General features: G+C 36.7%; 4 protein-coding genes and 1 pseudogene across 4 annotated transcripts; all 5 read right to left on the bottom strand.

Moving 5' to 3' along the window:
- Positions 1 to 2,495: 2,495 nt before the first annotated feature.
- LOC106327921 (21 kDa protein-like) lies at positions 2,496 to 3,347 on the bottom strand. The gene has a single exon (XM_013766236.1). It carries the CDS (start codon positions 3,272 to 3,274, stop codon positions 2,669 to 2,671), a length of 606 nt encoding a protein of 201 aa, XP_013621690.1. The 5' UTR covers positions 3,275 to 3,347; the 3' UTR covers positions 2,496 to 2,668.
- Positions 3,348 to 7,108: 3,761 nt separating this feature from the next.
- On the bottom strand, positions 7,109 to 7,687 carry LOC106324562 (21 kDa protein-like). Its single transcript, XM_013762509.1, has one exon. It carries the CDS (start codon positions 7,685 to 7,687, stop codon positions 7,109 to 7,111), a length of 579 nt encoding a protein of 192 aa, XP_013617963.1.
- A 916-nt stretch (positions 7,688 to 8,603) lies between these two features.
- On the bottom strand, positions 8,604 to 11,729 carry LOC106324561 (annotated as a pseudogene).
- A 1,250-nt stretch (positions 11,730 to 12,979) lies between these two features.
- On the bottom strand, positions 12,980 to 15,298 carry LOC106325291 (chloride conductance regulatory protein ICln-like). Its single transcript, XM_013763331.1, has 7 exons — positions 15,027 to 15,298; positions 14,824 to 14,947; positions 13,738 to 13,855; positions 13,602 to 13,661; positions 13,439 to 13,507; positions 13,265 to 13,359; positions 12,980 to 13,178 (listed from the first exon to the last, which is right to left on the bottom strand). Exons 1-7 carry the CDS (start codon positions 15,185 to 15,187, stop codon positions 13,107 to 13,109), a joined length of 699 nt encoding a protein of 232 aa, XP_013618785.1. The 5' UTR covers positions 15,188 to 15,298; the 3' UTR covers positions 12,980 to 13,106.
- Positions 15,299 to 20,889: 5,591 nt separating this feature from the next.
- Positions 20,890 to 22,035, bottom strand: LOC106326298. Its single transcript, XM_013764310.1, has 2 exons — positions 21,914 to 22,035; positions 20,890 to 21,715 (listed from the first exon to the last, which is right to left on the bottom strand). The coding sequence occupies exons 1-2, from the start codon at positions 21,968 to 21,970 to the stop codon at positions 21,038 to 21,040; spliced, it is 735 nt and encodes a 244-aa protein (XP_013619764.1). The 5' UTR covers positions 21,971 to 22,035; the 3' UTR covers positions 20,890 to 21,037.
- Positions 22,036 to 22,444: the final 409 nt, after the last annotated feature.

Raw genomic sequence — 22,444 nt, 5'->3', positions numbered from 1 at the left:
GATCTCAATTTTCTTTGTCATTGTTCGTTTAATATATGGGAGAAAACGAGACCAAGATGATCATATCGCTAGTACAAAAAAAAAATGATCATGTCGCGTACATCACACTGCTTAGCAGTTTATATGGAGTTGGAGAGCTATGGCACGTAAGAGGAAGGGACAAGATTTTGTTGATAAGCTTCTTCATCGTCTTCTTCAGTTATGCATCTTATATAGTATCAGTCCCCTCTTCTTAAGGGTCTATGTGAAAGTGAAAAACATGTCTATGTTACTCTCTAAATTGACCATGGAAACGGTTAAAATGGTTAGAGCGGTTAAAGATATGGCTGCTCTTAGTTTTTGGCCTCGTTCAAGTAGTCCCACTTGGTTGATTTGTGTTTTGTGTGAAGAGAATAATTTAGAGAACCTCGTGCGTTGTTTGATATTATGGTTCAGTCTGGAAGATTTTGTGTTGAATTGTAGTAAACCGGGTATGTTGAAATTGCTCGCAAATTTAGTTTTTTTTTTGCTCTTAGGCCGGCTCCAAGCAAACGGCATTACAGTAAAATAGTGTTAAATTTAATGATTTCTCTCTCCAACCAGACTGAAAAAGTGACAGGTATAATAGTGTGATTCTCTTTCTTGAATTTTGATACAATGTCACGCCATATTTGGTGTGCACAGATGCACATTAGCAACGGCAAAACTTGTTTTTTTAACATTTTTTTTTGTTAAATCAAAACTGTTTGTTTAAATATTATCTAACCATAATTAATTACATTTGATTTATATTACCATTTTATAACTGCATCAGTTATTTTAAATAAAAATAAATATACCATAATTATTTTGTTATCTTCTAAATGTAATCATATAAAATATTAATTTATATGAAAACAAATATAAACTATTTAAAATACATAACAAATTTTAATTTAAACACTGAAAAATTAAATTATGAAATTAAAAATAATGCTTAATATAATATTTTGATATATAATATATCTATATTTGAAAATTATTAATATTTTAATATAATATTTCTTTATATAATATATTTATTTGATAATTAGTATTAATCAAAAATATTAAAACTAGAAGAATCTTAATTAATAATATAATAATAATGAATATTCCTGTAATATTTAGTGTTGTGGTTAGAAATTCAAAACAATTTAGTGCTAAAATTACACTAAAATAGTGTGATTTTGACACTCAAATAGTGTCATAGGTTGGAGATGCCCTAAAGAATTACATTTATCCTTTAAAACAACTTGTAAACCTTAAAAAGACAGTTTTGGCCGTGAAGTGTGTAAGATAGATAGATTCCATTAGGGGTGGGCGTTCGGGTAACTGTCCGGGTTCGGGTCGGATATTTCGGATTTTCGGGTATTTCGGTATAGAGGTATAGAACCCGTTCGAGTATTTCTGTACTTTGGGTCGGGTTCGGGTATTTTTAGTTCGGGTTCGGTTATTTCGGATCGGATTCAGATATTTAGATTTTGAAAAAAAATAAATTTTTCATTTCTCAAATTTCTTGTATTTAAAAATATAACTTTCACTTAACTAATTTTTTTATTTTTAATAGACTGAATGGTTAATAGATTTGGACATAACATTTTGAAACTAAAAAAACATTAATTTGGTTATTGTTTTTAAATTTTGGATGTAATTTTTTGTTAATTCTTAAAATAAAAAGTTTGACATGCATTTTAATTGAGTAACAGATCATTTTCTTCGTAATTCTATGTATATTATATGAACTTAAAGTATGTGTAGTATCAATATAACTATTTTATATAAAATGAGAGATATAAACTAGAAATATATGGTTAACTATACATATGTTCGGTTATCTTCGGATATCCATTCGGTTTCGGATATTACCCGTCCAGATTCGAATATTCAATCTCGCCTTATATATTTTTAGACCGGAAGCGATTTAAAAAGTGCATGTGCGGGGAATCGAAACAAAGACCTATCTCACAACTTTGTTGATCATTAACCACTAGGCTAATTATAGGTTCTTATAAATAAGTGGCCGCTAAATTACTAAACCAAATAAAGACCGGAAGCCTGAGCTTCCTTGGCTTCCCCTCAAGGCTGCTACTGTTCGTTCGGATATTTTGCTATTTCGGTTTGGATTTTGGTTCGGATTTTTCGGATCGGGTTCGGGTGCAGCTTCAGATATCGGCTAAAGTGCCCCCACCCCTAGAATCCATGTTTAAAAGGAAACCTACTGAACCAGTTGGTCTGCCATTATTATTCATCATAAATGAGAGAAAAAGACAGTTTTTCTTCACGCGAGATTTTTTTTCACTTTAAGCATAACTATTTTACTATTTTTCTCGTTTCTTTTTTCTTGGGGTTTGGGAAAAAGCTGATGTAAAACATGAAAATGTGTGCCGAACTTGCCTCAAAGAAAGTAATGTGTGTGAAAGGGAGAAAGATTGTTTGGGTACCTTGTCCTTTTTAATAATCAACTGTAATTTTCGTCTACTAATTTTCTTTACGGCAATAAAAAAGCACATCTTCTTCAACTTGTATAGCTCAAAATACACTTGAACACAAGAGAAAATAATCTAACAAACTCGACATATATATCACATCAAACTCTTAGCCAGACATTACTATTCTATATATATTTGGGATACATAAAATAAAACATTTCTTAAGTACTAATTTTAAATTAGTACTTTTTACCATATGCATTAATCAAGGACAGTGCGTTGCTGGTTTCCTGGCCCATGTTAACGATTCTAGCCCGAACCGAGTTCTTGATCCGTCCATCCATAAACCGACCCGAGAACCCATCGGAGCAAGTGTTCTCATCAGTCAAAGCAGCACTAGTCCAAGTCTGAGCATTACTCATGTGGAACGCAAACTGTTCTTGATTCTTGGCACTACCACATAGCTTCATCTCCTGGACCGACTTGGTCAAACGTTCGATGGTATCGTCGATCTCCTCGACGCAGTCCTTGATGGCTTTAACCTCGCGCTTCTTGAGTGTCTTGAAACGCGTCAGACGCGAGACAAAGAGCTTCGTGGATTGGACTCGGCTTAGGGTAACGGCTAGAGCGGTCTCGGCTAAGCGTTCAGGGCTTGTCTGGATGGCGTTTGCGTAGGCGGAGAGTGAACGGAAGCACACGGCTGGGTATGTGGTGGTTTTGCAAGAGGATTGGATGAAGTTCACGGCTTTTTGGGAAGATCCGGCCGGTGAGGCTGCGATGAGCTCCGGTGAGAAGAAGTAGGAGACTGAGATGATTAGAAAGAGTGTTTGGTATAGTTTTGCCATCGTTGTTTCTTGTGAGATAAGAGAGAAGGTGAGATAGATAGTTTTGAGTGTGTGGAGAAGAGAGAGCTGGGGTAGAATATTTATAGTGCGTACAAGTTTGTTTAGGGTTTATTTATGGTATTAGAAACAGTGAAAAGCAGTGAAAACGGGAAAACAAACAGTGGATTAGACTTTTACAACTTAGGAATATATGTTCAGATTGGTGAAATTAAATAATCAAGAAGTAATCAATTTTAAAACTGCGAACACAATCAATTTGAACTGAATAGAAGAAAAATCTACCCACTAACCACGTATTGGCCTGAGCTTTCGGATATCCGTTGGCGGTTTTTCGGATTTCAGTTCTTTTTTATAACACCTCCTAGGTCCTATTCTAGTAAATTTACAAGTACGGATCGGGTTCGGATATAACACATCGGGTTCGGATCGGTTTTATATCACATCATAGAACCCATAAAGTAATCATATATCATTCGGATTCGGTTTATATCGGATCGGTTCGGATATACCCGAAATAAAATCTAAGATTTAAAAGTAAAACATAAGAAATATATATATATATATATATAATTAAGTATTTAAGATAGTTATTTAAATTTTAAATACCTATTGTTAGATAACATGTCACAATAAATATGAAATTGAATATTTGAAGTATATATTCATGTTTCATATAATTATATTGTATATTATTTTGGACATTCGGATCGGTTTCTTCGGATATCTTTTCAAATTTTTCGGTTTTTTTGGTTTTTCAGGTTATCCGTTTAGGTTCAGTTAATAACACTTCAGGTTAAGATATGTTTTATACCATCTTACAAGACCCATTCAGATATTTTTTTACATTTCGGACCGGATACGGATCGGTTTTTAATTTTCAGTTCGGGTTCGGTTCGGATTTCGAGTTACATATATTATGCCGAGGCCTACCCACATATATCTAAATTATAAATAATATATTTTACCTTTTCTACCATTTTTTTTATCTTTGTTACTACCATTCATATAACATTAACGAATAATTGAGCCTAAATTAGGAATCAATATATACTTGTTGGCATCTATTAATTGAATAAACAATTGATGTAGTTGAAAACTAAATTGATGTTAGTTGAAAACTTAAAAGCCTTTCTTACAAAACTCATAAATTACTTGGTGTTTATAATTTCTCTGTTAGTCAATATGTGTGAAATTGCATTATAACAAACATGAATAATTGAATATAGTTAATTAAGGTTGAAATCATGAAGTTATTTTCAATCTGCCGACTTACCGTTACATGCCAGACCAATCAGAGCGACAGGCTAGACGATGTTACATAACACAGGGGAGCAGGCTCAGGTTGAAACCAACCGCGTAGACTGCATAGTTACTTTTTCTTTTTTTTTGGGGGTCAAAAGACTGCATGGTTACTTAAGGTTGAAATTGTAGAGTTATTGTCAATCTACCGACCACCGTTACATGTGAAACCAATCACAGCCAGGGGGGCCTACATGAATAATGTCGTTACAAGTTGTCCAAAAAAAAAAATGAATAATGTCGTTACATAAACACAGGGAGCAGAGAAAGGGGCACGGTCAGGGGCAGGGCTCAATTATTATCTGGAATTGGAAATGACCCGAATACTTTTGATATTCTGGTTAGCGTTTTTTCTCGTATAAAAAATCATGGCAGGGTCCACTTTAACGTCGGTCCATATCGTAACGTGAAATATCAAATATCATAGCATAATTATATACTATTAAACATAATCAGAAACGAGTAGAGATAAACATTTGTCGTTTTGTTCACATCGAGAAGGGAACAAAATAGAGCGATAAAGGAATCGCACCAATCAAGCCGTAATAAAATACAAGAAAAACAGATACGCTCATAAATAACTCTCCCAATCAAATGATCACACTACTGTTTTAACGTTCACATAAATGTTAGGTAATAAAATTAGGCCACTAATTTATCCGATGACGGCAATAGACAAAGTTATCTCCAACAAAAAATCCCACTAAATTATTTTTTGGCCAATCACACCAAATATAACAATATAATCACTGATAATCGTACTTAATTTATTATATGTAGATATCCCACAAAGTTCATACCGAAAAGTTTCCAGTAATTTATGAATTATATAACAATATGACAAGCTAGGTTTCAAATATGTTGTTAATGAATTATGATCAATATATTTGGGTCTATTTAAAATGAAAACGGTAATTTATGATATATTTTCGTATTATCTTAAACTGAAATGACACTAATGCCTTAGCTAGATAGCCTACCGACATAACCGCATTGTTAGTTCTCGTGCATAGTATAGCATGGTTTATAATTTTTATTATCTTCTGTACCCGCTAATATATATCCTCACTCTTGAAATTGATTATCGTTTTGGGTGGGTCATTCATTGTCGTATAGAACAAAAGTTAAATTCAATTTGAAATTGAAAAAAATAAATGAGGGAAGAGGAGGACACGACGAGAACGAAAATAAGAAGAATCCCACAAAATAAGGCATAATAAAATGCAAATAAAACAACTGAACAATAATTCTTGCCTCAACATGTGATCTATGAACGTGAGCCGGAGTGATAACTGGGTCAAATGCACCGTCGTACCAGCCTCTCTGCGTAAGGCCATACATAATATCTTATTTTATGGTTACGTTTTCTTTTCTTTGAAAAACGAAAGAGAAAATGGTTACGTTTTCAATTGTTGGATATTTGACAATCGACTCTTCTTTTTAAATATAAGTATCTTTATTCATGTATATAAGTTGATGATGTATTGACAAAAAGTGGTGCTGTTCATCTTGGATTTCTATGGACTGAGTTGATTTTTTTTTCAATTACAGTAAAAGTTGTAATACTTCAGAAGATAGGAAAAAAAAAACACATGGAATAAATGAAAAAGTGGAAGTGGAAACGATTGTAACAAGTTAAGAAATCAGAGACTTCACTTGATAAAGGCCCAATAATAATGATACGACCCAAAATCACTCGGTGAAGCCTGATACCCACTAGTTCTATCGTTTGGTTCCTAATGCCGTCTCTCGTCTTCTAGTATGCAAATCTTGACATGTTCTGGTTGTTGAGTAATAGTTGGCAAGGTCTTACACTGATGAGTCGAGGAACCTTTTAATTCTTCTTTTTCACTACAATCAATTTCTGTCCAATCTACAAAACCTTTAAAAAAAATTATGGACTTTTATGCCACGTGGGAGCATCTCCGATCCATTATTATTTTCTACCTCTATAATAACATTTAAAAGTAAAATTACTTCATTTCGTCTCTATTTTTTTTCTATAATAAAAATTGATATTTCCTCAATTTATGGGGAAAATAGCATTCTTCTAGTTCTTACACTATATTTACATATTGTTATTTTAGTAGAATCTATTAAAATATATCTCACCGTTATTAATAGACCATTTATTTAGAAAGCTGTTTTATATATATTATAGATTTTTTCTATTTTAGAAGAAAGAATAGCAAAATATATTGTAGATGGTGTCACGCTCCAAGGACAAAATCAAAACATATGATATTACATTATTATAGGATTTTCTTGTCACTTCCTATTTTCCTTTTTGATCAATGTCACTTCCCATTTATTTTTAACATCCTTGAGGTTACATAGGTAGAAAAGTTCCCAAAGAACATGCAAAAGTTGAATATGAGTATGAATAGTGTATAAAAAAATTTAACAATTTTAGCTAGTATTTCTCGTGTTTCATTTTCAAGAGTACTTTATTATTGTTCTTCTCATTATACATCAGCATCTGTAGAGGATGTTTTCCCGCAGCACATACAAAAAAAAAGAGAAGTCGTAACCCTACTACTTAGCAAAGGCGTTAAACAAAGACATGACATTGCTTGTTTCCTTGCGCAAGTTAACTAGCCGGGCCTGGACTGACTTCGCCGTGCTCGAGAACCGGCCTGAGCAAGTGTTCTCCACCTCCCAGTCATCCGAAGCCGAAGTGAACAACGCTTGCGTCTTGCTCACGTGAAACAAAAACTGGCTTTGAACACTCTCACTGTCAGAAAGCTTCAGCTCTCGGACCGCTTCGGTCAGACGGTCAATGGTGAAAACGTACGGGCTCGGTGCACAGTCCTGGAGGGTTCGGTACTGGCTATTCTTTAGGTTCGAGACTAAGAGCTTGGTGGACTGGGCATGTTTCATGGTCACTGCTAAAGCGGTTTTTATGAGGCGTTGAGGGTTTGTTTGGATCGTATTGGCATAAGTGGAGAGAGAGTGGACGCACAAGGATCGGTACGTCGTGGTTTTGCAAGAGGATTTGATGAAGCTTAGGGCCTTTTTGGTGGTGGTAGTCGCTGTGGCGGCGGCAGTGAGCTCCCCTGAGAAGAGGTAGGAGATGGAGAGGACTAGAAAGAGAACTTTGTAGTGTTTTGCCATTGGTATTGAGTCTATTGATATGTTGAGTTTTTGAGAATTAGGCTTGAATAGGAGACTTTGAGGTTTAAATGTTTATAGTGGGTACTGGCTCCAGAAGTGTTCATATATATCTATATATGTTATTTTTTCCAACTAAATAATAGTCGTGGGAAAATAATGTTAATATAAGTAAATTACAATCACATTACCGGATCCGATCAGACCAATAGACGATGAACATACTTGCACATATATAACTTAATTAGTTTATACAATAACATAGAAACGATTATTTTGTAGACTCCATATGTCTCTCTCGTATAATTAAACATGAAAGTCGTTGTTTAATATAGTAGGTTAACAAAAAAACCCTTGCATTTCCAGGTAATGCTTGCAGCAACACCATAATAATTGTAACTCTAAACTAAAACAGTATAAAACTACTTCCCTTTGGAAAATCATGGGCTGGAACTCGAGCTGTTAATTAAAGGGGAAACAAACAAAATATAGGAGGAAACAATATTAACAACAGATAACCAAGAGGAATCAAATACAAATGAATTAGGAAATATTTTATTAATCATATATCATTTAAAAATAATATTAGTTTAGTTATTTCTTTGGTTGGGATAAATATTACATCAGTTTATTACACCTCAATGAAGTCTCTATGTTCTTCTCATTTTCTTGTCATATGATCAAAACGCAAGTAGCATGACTTTATTTTTCCTTGGACACATGTGGATAAATATCAAATATTCTAAAGAGAAATGGTTCAAAGTTCTTTGACGTCATTATATACCCCCTCCCCAGAGATTCATGTAGCTGTACAACATGTCAACAATGGAAAGAAAGAGTTGTAACTTTTGTTGTATACATCACATGTGAGTATAGATAGTAAGTAGTAACCTTGAAGAATCTTGAGGGGCTTCAGATCTCAGGCTTGAGATATGAATAAATCTCTATAGCTCTTTGGCTTCCTATCTAATGCTATGATTTCCAAATTATTATTACATTTTTTGCCTGAAAGAGAAGAGAACAACGGCCTGAACCAGAACCAATCACCTAACTTTAGGTAGATGCTCAATACATAATCATCATCATCATGTCCGGCTGATTGGTTTGAAGCTTCTGTAGATTCCTTAGCGTTCTTTTGGACAAGATCGTAGTTGATCGAAGCAAGTTGTGAGAGGTTCTGACACAAAAGAATTGTCAAATGAATAATAAGCATTCAAAGGAAGAGAGAGCGGAGGAATTTTAACTGACCTTGAAAGAAAAGTTGCTGAAAGAATACTTCACAGCAAGATTAGGTCCACTTCCAAATTCTGCTAAGTTACCACACTCATCGCCCTGTTTTTACAACATAAAACATTTATTATAGAACCTCAAGCGTTTGCTGAAAAATGACAGTGAAAAAAGAGAGTCATACATCTTCCTCATGTGTATTGAAGGAGCTGCTGCTGCTGCATGTGTCAGTAAGGTCATCAAAATCACTAACTCCATGAACAGTTTCGTCTTCTGGGTTCCATTTATATCTGCTCATGAAATAGCTAGTGTCTTGTGGCTCCGCTGATGGTACAAACATAGCCTGTAACAAAAGATACAAAACTGAGATTATTAAGAAGTTATATTTTCTTCTTCTCAAGGCACCTTAATAGAATTAATATAGAAAAGCACCTTTTGCCTGGCAAGCGTGTCCCAGTTAATATCTTTGAAAAAATTATGCCGTTTCACCTGTAAATAGATTTTCAGAAGATTGATATCCACCTTTAAAGAAAAATGTTAGGTATGGGATGTACTAATACAGATTTTAGTCCTGTTGCCCCTAGTCTTTGGACAGGATTTTCTGTTAACAGCCTGAAACAAGGACATAAGTAGACAATGTTACCACAATTAAAATGTTCTTGTTTCACTTTTGATCGATTTTCTGAGATTTATTGCAGAAAGTATGTGTGATCTTACTTGTTGATCAGATCATATGCTTCATAAGATATCTCATCTGGAACACTAGGCCATGGTATATCTCTATTGATTAAATTTTCAAATATTTGCTACAAACACATGAATTAAAGAAATGTTTAAACACATTTATACCTAATGAGTATAGCTTAAAAAATATTTACCTGTGGAGTTTCTGCGTTGAAAGGAGGAATACCCACTAGAACCTCAAAGAGAATAACACCTACTGACCACCAATCAGCAGTTTTACCTGTAATGAAATGATAATATAAAGTCACATGAACAGATTCATGATGCATACCCTCTAATGAAAATACTAACCATGACCCATTCCAAGAAGTATTTCAGGTGCAAGATAATCAGGTGTTCCAACAACTTCATGTTTTTTACGGCAATCTCTGCCTTGTGAATGTTGAGGTCTTCCATCCTCTGCGAAAAATCCACTGTTTCCCAATGATGCATCACCTGATAAATCATCTGTGCTGTTGATAAGACCAACCTTGGAAAGCCCAAAATCTGTCAACTGTATCACAATGGGGCAGATTCTATGAGAAAATGTGGCCTCTAACCAAATCTGAATGGTACGAAATGTATCGTTAAATATTCAATATGATTCTACTATTTTCGTAAAATCCATAAATATCAACCTTGATATGACCATCCTGATTGATCAACAAATTGTCTGGCTTTAAGTCTCTGTGAATGATATTTACAGAAGGCAAATACTCCAATGGAAGAACCTGAAATATCATTTGAATAAGTTCCACTTCTATCCTGTGGAGAGCAAGGATTTGAAGTGTTAGAAAAGGCCTTACAACTTCTGCAATGTAAATGCGAGCCATGTCTTCGTCTAAGCAACCAAGATTTCTCAACAAGGAAAAGAGATCTCCACCATTCAAGTACTCCATCACCAGATAAAGATTCTCACGGCATGTGAAAGAATAGAAAAACCGGACCTGCACAGCTAATAACAGCATTAAAGAAACCACCATAGTTTTTCAAAAGTGTATTCATAACTGTAACCAATGTTCAAAAAATTGTTAGGTGGTTAGTTAAACACTTTATAGGAGATTATTGATTAGGTGGACATCTAACCCAATTTTTTGAATGTTTAGACCGATTTTTTTAATATCTTGACCGACATTTTAAAAATTGTTTTGTTTAATTGTCGACTAGGCCCGGCCCACGTCTACTTTTCTGACATCACATACCACGAATGGGTTACGAACTGAGATAAGTATGTTACGCTCAGCTAAAATACTCTCAACAGCATTTTTACGGATCATATCAGCCTTCTTTAAAACCTGCATCATTGGGTTACTGTAAGAACAGATTCATAGAATCAATCTGGAAGAGAGTATTATGTTACTATCACCAACCTTAATGGCGAACAAATCACCAGTTGCTCTTTTTCTTGCAAGAAAGACTCGTCCAAATGCACCTCGGCTGATTGGTTTTATAATTTCGAAATCTTCAATCGATGTTCGATCTTTAGCTCGTGGATTAAGTGGACTTGTACGTAAGCTACGCACTACATCCTCGTCTGCCGAGCTTTCTTCCTCCGCCACGGTGTTTGATGAGTCTACTTTTTTATCATCTATTAGTCCACAAAGTTTAATCTACTTCTCCCTAGTTTTGACAAACAGTAAACAGTAAGTGATGATCAAAACCACTTAGCTGGTGCATCTTGAGAATGTGTTCTTCGACATAACCGCTCTCTTTACGAAACTGCACAAGCCTATTGCAGCGAGTAAGTATGAAAAGAAGACGGTTATCATTTAATTCAATCTCAACTCATCAGAAGTACAAACCAAACCAAATAAATTTTGGTTGACTTCAGTTAAAGTTTTCTTAGACCCAAACAAACCAAACCGAACCCGAATTTAAACCGAAATGCCCACCCCTGCGGATACTAACCTCCATGTGACCAACTGTGGTTTAGACCTAAAGAAGAAGGAGCAAGCATTTCGGAAGAGTCGTGGCTCGTTGAGCCTTGGTCAGCTGCTGATTGACGACGATCATCTTCCTTCAGGAGTTTCGCGCTGGTGGAGGAGGTCTGTTGCGGATCCCGATCGTTCTCAGGCGAGTGTTCCGTCGTTGACATGGGCGACAGTTGTGATAGAATCTGAGTACGTTTTTAAATTTTGAAGATAATTAATTGTATTTTCATATTTACATTTTGTGATTTTTCTTTGTTGAGAGTTTATCAAACCATAACGTTAAGGAAGGAGAGAGAGACTGAGGTTTTCGCGGGAAGTGGGTGACTGGTTTGTTTTTAATAGTCGTTGCAAGTCCGCTCAAGCGTGTGAGTTTATTATATATACAATATACTTTTTTAATTGTTGATTATGTAAAAATAGTTGTTAGAATATTTGTGGAGAATGTTTTTACAAGAGAAAAAGACAAAAATAGCACTAAATCGAGTTTTTGTTTCCAAACTAGCACTCAAGGTCAAAAGTCACAAAAATAGCACTTAATGTTTTATCAAAAGTCACAAACTTAGGGTTTAGAGTTAAAGGGTGGAGTTTAGGATTTAGGGTTTAGGGTTTAGAGTTGAGAAATGAGGTTTTGGGGATAAGATTTCAAATTTTGAAAAATAAAAAAATTAAAATTTTCAAAAGAGAAACTTAGAAAAGTGCTATTTTGGTCATTTTAGTTTTTGAATGCTATTTTTGTGATATAAAATTAGAGAGGTGCTATTTTGGAGATTTGCCCTTTTTATAATAGAACGTGCTTCCAACAAATGCATGTCTTCTCCATTTCTACAAGCGAAAACTCACCCAATCTTGTGTTTTGGAATTTAAAATTAGCATTTTTTGATATTTTCTTCAGGGTTGACTAAAAACACGGTTCTAAATTTTTTTTTTTGGTTAACGTTCTAGAAAGATGGATTTTCTTTTAATTAAAACACGTTGAAACTTTGATTATAATACAATAAAACAGAATTAACAAAGTTCATTACTAGTTAAAAACTTAAAATGATGAACATCCAAGTGACTGGGCTGGAAAGAAACACAGAAGCCCATATAAGTTTGTTTTCAAATGTTCAATTCAACGATAAGTCTCAATTGACCTTAATGTTTCAACGAGTACGATGGGCTCGCCTCCCTTACCCTTAATGTACACAACGTTAAAGAAAGCATTTGCGAATGAGGTGACTGCGATTAGTGGAAAGGATAAGAGACTCTACGTACTACAGACTTATCTCGAGAGAGATTTGGAGAGTGAGGATAAGTAAGGAGAGGAAACAACGTAAGAAGCCACGAGTGAATGTTTCAGGAGCTGTGTTGTTGATGTTATTAGGCACATGCTACGTTTTGGTTCCTAAATGAATCAATGAGAGAGTTACCAAGATGAGCAAAACCTATCTTCTAAGTCTTAAGTTCTTAACGCATATTTAACAAAGCACATATGAACTTTCAAGAACACAGATACAACATTGTTTTAACGTAAGAAGTGTTAAGAGACATTTCTGAACAAACTAGTGATCTTTGGTCTCGCTTTCATGGACCATCTCTTCAGCATCATCAAACCTCTGATCATTGATCGGAAGCTGCAGTTTGAGCCTATTAAATTAGCTTTAACATAAACAAGCAATCAAATAAAATCAGGAAAAATCAGTTTATTTATTTATTTTACCTCAAGCATAGGCTGAGCAATACTTTCATCTCCATTGGAATGACCAATTACACTCGTCGGGCTCTGAGATATTTGCCATTCTGCATCTTCTTCCCCTGTACAACACATATATTACAGTTCTTACATACAATTCAAGATGAACATTAAACTCTTAAGTTTGGTCTCAAACATTACCTCCTCCACCAACAACCATCTGATCAGCACTAAACACCCAGTTATGTCCACTTTCTTCTTCTTCTTCCTCTGAAAAAGATACAATCAAACGAACATGTAAAATGACTTGTGAGCCAAACATTGCATTAAACAATAATAGTAAAGGTTGTATCTCTAAGCTTACCTTCAACTGGTTCTGGATTGAGCTCAGCACACTCGCAGAACACATCAAACAGAGTATCCACTGTCAAGAACAAAAGTTAGCATCTGAGACTCTTGTAGTGATGAAACAATGAATTACATTATAATAAAAAACTCACACTGAGTAGAGTCTGAAGGAACAAGCCTCATCTCTCTGATCTTAGATAAGTCCAAAACTCCAGTGGACTCTGTATCATCATCCTCATCATCTTCATCCTCATCTTCTACAACTTCAATCTTCAAAAACAGAAACCACAAACTTAGACAAAGAAAACTAAAGAACACAAAGCACAGAGACACAAAACAACACAACTCAATGAAGCATTCGCTTTGGATTCCAATTTTTTTTTAGAGATTATATACATAGAAATAAATAAGTCTCCAAATTATTAATTTTTTATTTAAAACTCTTAAAAAATGTTTATAAACTCCAAAATCTAAGATCCCGCCCTATCAGAACTAATCACAACACCATACCTGAGTATATACATAGAAATAAACTTTCAAATTAATACTCCATCCGTTTCAAAAAGTTAAATATTCTAGAAAAAAAATTATTTCAAAAGGATGTGTTTTTTATATTTTCAATACAATTTTTGTCAACTAATAATGAAAAATTGTGAATTTCAAGAACATTAATTATATTTCTTGAAGTCTTATTGGTTTAGAAATATAGAAAATATAAAACTATAAAAACTATGCATTAATAACTAAGTTTTATTATGTTTTATTAATAAGCTTAAAAATCATAAAACATGTAGTATTATTTTGAAACGGATAGAGTATTATCTTTTATTTTGTAATTAATGTTCTTGAAATTTACAATTTTTCATTATTAGTTGACAAAAATTGTATTGAAAATATAAAAAACACATCCTTTTGAAATATAGAAAATATAAACTATAAAAAACTATGCATTAATAACTAAATTTTATTATGTTTTATTAATAAGCTTAAAAATCATAAAACATGTAGTATTATTTTGAAACGGATAGAGTATTATCTTTTATTTTGTAATTAATGTTCTTGAAATTTACAATTTTTCATTATTAGTTGACAAAAATTGTATTGAAAATATAAAAAACACATCCTTTTGAAAGTTTTTTAATTTAAAACTCTTAATAAATGTTTTGTAACGCCCAAAATCTAAGACCAGGCCCTATCAGTGAACTAATAATCACAAACACCAAGAACATAGTAATTACCTGAGTATAAATACAAGGAGATGAATAAGTCTCTGGATCTCTAGAAACCGCGTGAAGCGATACCGACAAGAAATCAACGGCGTAGCCTTTCGCCACGTCAGCATCACTCAGCCAAATCAATTTCCTAAAACCAAACGAAAACACTATTCAGATTAATCTCCGCAAGCTTATCAATCTAGAAGTGACGTAGTAAATGTTTTCACCTGGAAGTGATGTAGAGAGTTCCGGGAGACTCGACGGAGCGGTCCCCGAGAGCGACGGCGACTGAGGGCTGCACGTGCATAATCTCCTCGCCGTTGGATTGGTCCAGAGCTGGTGAGCCGTCTCCGGTTCTGAGCGCGAACTCTCTAAGACCAACCACCATGGCAAGGGTTTTTCTTAGGGTTTCTTTTCTTTTCTTTTCTCAGAGAATCATCGTTCTGTTTGAGAGTGTGATTGATGAAGAACATTATTGGGCTTTTTGAGAATATGGGCTTGGTTACAAAATGTCCATGATCTGTTAAATAAAATCAATCGAGTATGTGGTCCATTTCATTTTCATTTTTTTGAAACACATATGATTACCTTACAACTATTTTTTGGTCACAAAATTGTTTCTTTAATTTTACTTAATGTAATCTTGCATATATTTTTCAGCTAAGTTGGTTTTAAAATTTGATATCTGGTTAATTGATATTGTTTCGATTAAATTTTGATACATTACTACATCCGTTTTAAAGTATTGTTTTATGTTAAAAAAAATATAATAATATTGGCAACTTCTTATAATAAAAAATATGTAATACATCGTCATTTAAATTATGATGGAACGAAAGTTATATATGCGTGGGTGGGTGTGTGTGTGTCAAATGTCTTTTCTTGTAGAGTGATCGATAATAGATAAGTGATATGGGGGTGGTCATTGCCTCATGGGGATATAGGGCAAGGTCATGGGTCGTTCACTCGTCCGCGATAGATTGTTGTCTTGCAGATTGTGACAATCCATGCATTAATGAATGATTGATTGTCAACATATAGTGACCCACAAACTCAAAACTATACTATCTTTTAACGCAATGTCTTCAAAGAAGAAAAAGTCTCGAGTATCTCTCAGTTTGTAGTACGAGGCTTATTAATATAGGAGATATATCATTAAGGGTTATAATTGTAATTAGTGAATACCTAATCGCATCTGTATCCTGTATAAATACTGTATCCATACGTATCAATAAAGTATTCAGCCTCCTTTCATACATAGTATCAGAGCAAATTACGATACCTTGAATTTTCTTTATCGCCGTCTTATTCTTCTCTTCTCTTCTTCTTCTTCATCCTCTGTTTTTCTCCACTTCTTGCTTTCGTTAACCATGTCCAACGATTCTACAAGATCAACCGAGACCATCATTGTCTCCAATACTCGCACGTTGCTCAACGTAAACATGTCCAACGTCACGAAGTTGACCTCTACGAACTACCTCATGTGGAACCGTCAAGTTCACTCTCTCCTTGATAGTCACGATCTTGCTGGTCATGTGGATGGATCTATTGAGATCCCATCACCAACACCCATGATTGATGATCAAGTCACCGTCAATACTGAGTACTCTCTTTGGAAGCGCCAAGATAAGCTTATCTATAGCGCACTGCTTGGAGCCATGACACCTCATATCCAAGCGCTTCTCGCTACCACCGCCACTACAGCAGATATCTGAAACACTCTCGCCGCTACGTATGCTAAGCCAAGCCGCGGTCATATACTGCAACTGCGTCAACAACTCAAACAATGGACTAAGGGCACTAAGTCTATCGATGAGTATGTGCAGGGACTTACGACCCGCTTTGATCAATTGGCGTTGCTCGAGAAGCCGCTTGATCATGAAGACAAGATTGAGTTCATTGTCGAGGGACTCACTGAGGATTACAAGATGGTTGTGGATCAGATCGCTGGCAGAGACACGAACCCTTCCATCACAGAGATCCATGAGAAGCTTATTCAACATGAACTCGAGCTGTCTGCGAAGTCTGAGACAATCTCCTCTGTTCCGGTTACGGCAAATGTTGCAACTTCTCGTGGCAGTAACAATTACAACAGTCGTGGTCATGGCAGATCCAACCGTGGTTCCAACAACAACGATTGGAACAACCGCAGGAACAATTACAAAAACACAGGCTACACACCGCGACCGTATCAGGGACGGTGCCAAATTTGTGGTATCCATGGCCACAGTGCTCGCACCTGTTCTCAGCTCCAACTTCATGGAACTGGAGGAAACTCAAACCAATCCTCGGTGTCTTCGTATGCTCCATGTCAACCTCGTGCTCACATGGCATCAGCGGCAGCATGCAACCCCAACAACTGGCTCCTAGACAGCGGCGCCACGCGCCATCTCACGACTGATCTCAATAACCTCGCTCTTCATCAGCCCTACACCGGTGGAGAAGAGGTCACAATTGCTGATGGTACTGGCTTGCCTATAACACATACTGGTTATGCCCTTCTTCCTACTCCTCATCGATCTCTTAAGTTGCGAGATGTGCTTTATGTTCTGAATGTTAAAAAAATCTTATCTCGGTTTATAGAATGTGCAATACTAATGGAGTCTCTAGTGAATTCTTTCCTGCACACTTTCAGGTGAAGGATCTCAGCACAGGTGACCAGTTACTGCAAGGCAAAGCTAAGAATGAGCTCTATGAGTGGCCGGTTCAGTTGTCTTCTCCAATGTCGTTATTTGCTTCACCACCTCAGAAACCATACCTTCTCTCCTGGCACGCTCGTCTCGGTCACCCGGCGTTACCAGTTCTGAAGTCTCTAGTTTCGAAATTTTCTTTACCAGTCTCGTTTTCTTCTACAAATGATTTGCTCTGTTCGGATTGTTCTATCAATAAAAGCCATAAGCTGCCGTTTTATTCAAATACACTTGCTTCCACTCATCCTCTCGAGTACCTATATACGGATGTGTGGTCATCTCCGGTTGTGTCAATTGATGGCTACAAGTATTACCTAGTCATTGTTGATCTATACACTCGCTATACGTGGTTGTATCCGCTCAACCTAAAGTCGCAAGTTCTTGACACTATCATCAGATTTAAAGCGCTGGTTGAGAACAAGTTCAAGCACAAGATTGGCACTCTTTACTCGGATAATGGAGGTGAGTTTATAGCTCTACGCCAGTTCCTTGCAACTCACGGCATCACACACCTAACGACACCTCCTCACGCTCCTGAACTGAATGGAATCTCTGAACGGAAACATAGACAGGTCGTCGAGACTGGTCTCACACTCCTTGGGCAAGCGTCAATGCCAACAACGTACTGGAGTTATGCGTTTACTGCGGCTGTTTATCTCATTAACAGAATGCTTACACCGGTTCTTGGCAACGAGTCTCCTTATGCGAAGCTATTCGGTCAGTTACCAAACTATCTGAAACTATGTGTCTTCGGATCAGAATGCTTTACATGGCTCAGACCTTATGCTAAACACAAGCTGGAACCGCGATCTGCTTCATGTGTGTTCCTTGGTTACTCGTTGACAAAGAGCGCATATCTCCGTCTGCATCGAGATTCCGGTCGCATCTACACCTCATGTCATGTGGTGTTCAACGAGAAGAGGTTTTCGTTTGAGTCTTCTGCGTCTCCGCCAACTCCAACTGCTCAGACTCCGAACTTGCAAACAGATTTTGGTGAAACGACATTGGTACCACTCCGGCCACTCATCTCAATGCCTCCCCTGTGCTCTGCTCCTCACCAACAAAGCTCACCAGCATCGTCGTCTCCACCAGCAACTTTGTCTCCTGCTCCACTACAGCAGCATCTGACCGCACAAGAGCTTCAGCCAAAGCCTGAACCTCAGCCCCAACCATCCTCAAACACAACACCGACTTCACCATCTATCTCCAACAACACAACCTCAACTCCCACAGAAACTTCCTCACACACGACCTCACCATCACCACCTCTGTCACCTTCACCACCACCTGCTCCTACACTACCTGAACAACAAAACCCGAATCAACACCCAATGAAAACTCGCTCCAAAAACAATATCTCTAAACCCAAAAACAAAACCTCTCTTCTCGCCTCTGTCTCGAACCTTAAACCTAAAATACCCAAGACAGTGGCTGAAGCTCTCAAGGATCCCAGATGGAGACAAGCGATGGTTGACGAGATTAATGCTCAGCTCCGTAATGGCACCTCTGAACTTGTTCCACCTGAAAAGTATCAGAATGTCGTCGGATGTAAGTGGGTTTTCACGATAAAATATAAAGCTAATGGTGAAATTGACAGGTATAAGGCACGGCTTGTGGCAAAGGGCTTTCATCAGCAACATAGTCACGACTTCACTGAGACTTTTAGTCCTGTCACAATGTCCACAACGGTACGAGCTGTGTTGCATGTTGCGGTTACCAAAGGTTGGAGCCTTCGTCAACTTGACGTCAATAACGCCTTTCTTCAAGGAACCTTGGACGAGGAGGTATATGTCACACAACCCCCTGGTTTTGTGGATCAGGATCGACCACATTATGTATGTCGACTAAAGAAGGCACTCTATGGGCTCAAGCAAGCGCCTCGGGCGTGGTATCAAGAACTTCGGTCTTTTCTTCTGACACAAGGTTTCTTGAACTCCACGGCTGATACCTCACTCTTCACTTTTCATCGTGGGTCTGACACTATCTATCTACTCATCTATGTCGATGATATGGTCATCACCAGCAACAACAACAAGCTCATTGATCGGTTCATAGCAACTATCTCCTCGCGGTTCTCTCTCAAAGATCTTGGTGAACTGAGCTATTTTCTGGGAATAGAGGTAACTAGGACCTCCAAGGGCCTGCACTTGATGCAAAAGGAGTATATCATCGATCTCCTGACGCGTACAAACATGACTGACGCGCGACCAGTCTCCACGCCAATGGCTCCGACGCCTAAGCTCTCTCTCACGTCAGGCACACCTATGGATAATCCTAGCGAATATCGGGCAGTACTAGGCAGTCTGCAGTATCTCGCGTTTACCAGACCTGATCTTGCATTCCCGGTAAACCGTCTCTCCCAGTTTATGCAGCGACCGACGGATCTCCATTGGCAAGCGGTTAAGCGAATACTCTGTTACCTGGCGGGTACCTCTTCACATGAAATTCTTTTTCGTGCTGATACACCTCTGAAGCTCCATGCTTACACCGATGCTGATTGGGCTGGTGATGCTGATGATTATTGTTCCACAAATGCCTACATTGTCTATCTTGGTGGCAATCCGATCTCTTGGAGCTCCAAGAAACAGAAGGGCGTCGCACGGTCGTCCACTGAAGCGGAATATATAGCAGTTGCAAATGTAGCATCTGAGGTACTCTGGGTCTGTTCTTTATTTACTGAGTTGCGCATACCCTTGCCAGAAATGTCAGTTCTCTACTGCGATAATATTGGAGCAACATATCTAACTGCAAACCATGTCTTCCATTCTCGAATGAAGCATATCGAACTTGACTTCCACTTCATCAGACACCATGTTCAAACAGGGGCACTCCGAGTTGCTCACCTATCCCCGAAAGATCAACTAGCTGATACTCTAACGAAACCACTTCCTCTGACCATGGTTTCCTGAGCTTATGAGCAAGATTGGATTCAGCCTCCTTTCGTAAAATTAAAATCCATGTTATAAAATGTAGTTTGATGAGAATTCAAATCCTATATCTTAAAATGTATTATCATTTAAGCTTTGAGCATATATTTTAGTCAACTGAACTGGGAACCAAAAGTCTCATACACATACATATAGAGTAGGCCATAAACATTTACATCTATTTTGAAGACATCGTATAATAAAGATATAACTTGCATAGCTGTAGAAGTAGACCTTAACTAATTGATATTCTAATTTCATTATTAGTCTCATATGCCATCTTCTCGTGCAAGTCCATTTTTGAATAGTTTATTTGCTAAACATCCAAAATCTGAAGAATCATAATGTGTGTGTACATATGCTCTCGAAAAGACAAAAGTAAAATCCAAAATGAAAAAGAAATTAAAAACGAAACACACATCTCCTCATATTCACACTTATAAAAAGGAAAAACGTCTTTAAAAAAAAAAGACTTCGTACAAACATAGCACTCCAATACCAAACAAAACTCTTTTTAATTACTCTTACAAAATAACTAATTTTTCTTACTGCTCTCACTCGTCTGAACCATCACAGAGGTGAATTTTTCTCTAAAGTACCGAATTATTTATAAGATTTTAATTAAGCTTCAATAGTTGCTTCTCCTCGTGGAACTCTAACCCTAAACACATGCTCCTCTCCTGTGCACTTATCAACTTTCACCACCCAATGACTCTTTCTCACATGGTCATGGTGCTGATGATTATCATCATTGTTCTTTTTCATCATCTTCTGGTTATAGCTACCATCATCGTTGACCCTTGTCACCAGCAACCCTTCACCTATAGGCAAAAACTGTGTTTTCCTCCCATCGCTAAACCTCCAAGATCCTCTCGAAAACGCGTTATAACCCACCACAACCGCCACACCGCTTCCACCGCCGGTTCTAGCGTTTTCTTCATGTTGACTAACGATCTTTCTAACGATATCTTGGTGGTTCTTGATCTTACAATCAACGAGGACGAAATCAGCTTCTCCGAAATGATCATTAATAAGAGTGTTGTCGTTGGGTTCTCCGACTACAAATTGTATATGATGAATCTCTGATGGTTCCAACATTTTCTTGGATATGATTAGTTCCTCGATGCCACGTAAAACGCATACCACTTTACCTCGCGTTTGGTTAGCCGCAGCGATTAGGGCAACGAGGATGTCAGCGTTTGCTGCTCCGGCACAAGCCACGGTGATCTTTCTTGCGTTATTTCCGGCGGCTAGGGCCGATATGAATTCAGCCACGTTTGGTTCTTTTGTTCTTTGATCCTGCAAAATGGATATATATGTAAATGTGACATTGATTCAAGAAAAAGTAGATAAATATTGATTATCTTTTTAACATCGATCCATATCCTTTTCAAAAAAAAAAACATCGATCCATATCCTATTTTAAACAGAAACTGATCAAATGCATTATAAGATATCTTATAACTCATAAATATATAAAAAGAAATAAATTCTTACCGTTTTCAATGTAGTGAGGTAGGCTTTAGTAGCATTCTCAGCAGACCAAAAAGCCATTTTTATTTAATTGATTTGAGTTGTAGTAAGAAAATCGTATTTCTCTCAAACTCTTGCTTAGAAGGTTTTAATGGGTTTCAAGTTTAGAGATGAAAGGTCTATAAATAAAGGTCTTTATTTATATTTTGACCCAAAAAAAAAGGTCTTTATTTATATATTGGGACAAGATTCAACAGGCTGGTCCAGTTTCATGAATCCTTTCTTTATATATATAAATAGGTCGACAGAGAATGAGAAATTTATCTTGGTCAAGTTGTAATACTATTCAACATACGTGTGTACAATATGATACACATACACATATGCATATATATATATATATATAGATCAATTTTTTTAAAATCAGAATGTCTCATTGTCGAGAGACTAATCAGTAGGGCTGGACATTTTATCCGTTAAATTTGATTCGATTCGTTATTCGTTTCGATTCGATCCGAAAATTCTAGATATCCGTAAACTTTCGAAGCAAAGCAA

The sequence above is a fragment of the Brassica oleracea genome, chromosome C2 (genome assembly GCF_000695525.1).
Source record: "Brassica oleracea var. oleracea cultivar TO1000 chromosome C2, BOL, whole genome shotgun sequence".
Lineage (NCBI taxonomy): Eukaryota > Viridiplantae > Streptophyta > Magnoliopsida > Brassicales > Brassicaceae > Brassica > Brassica oleracea.
This window is presented reverse-complemented; position numbering and strand designations above follow the sequence as displayed.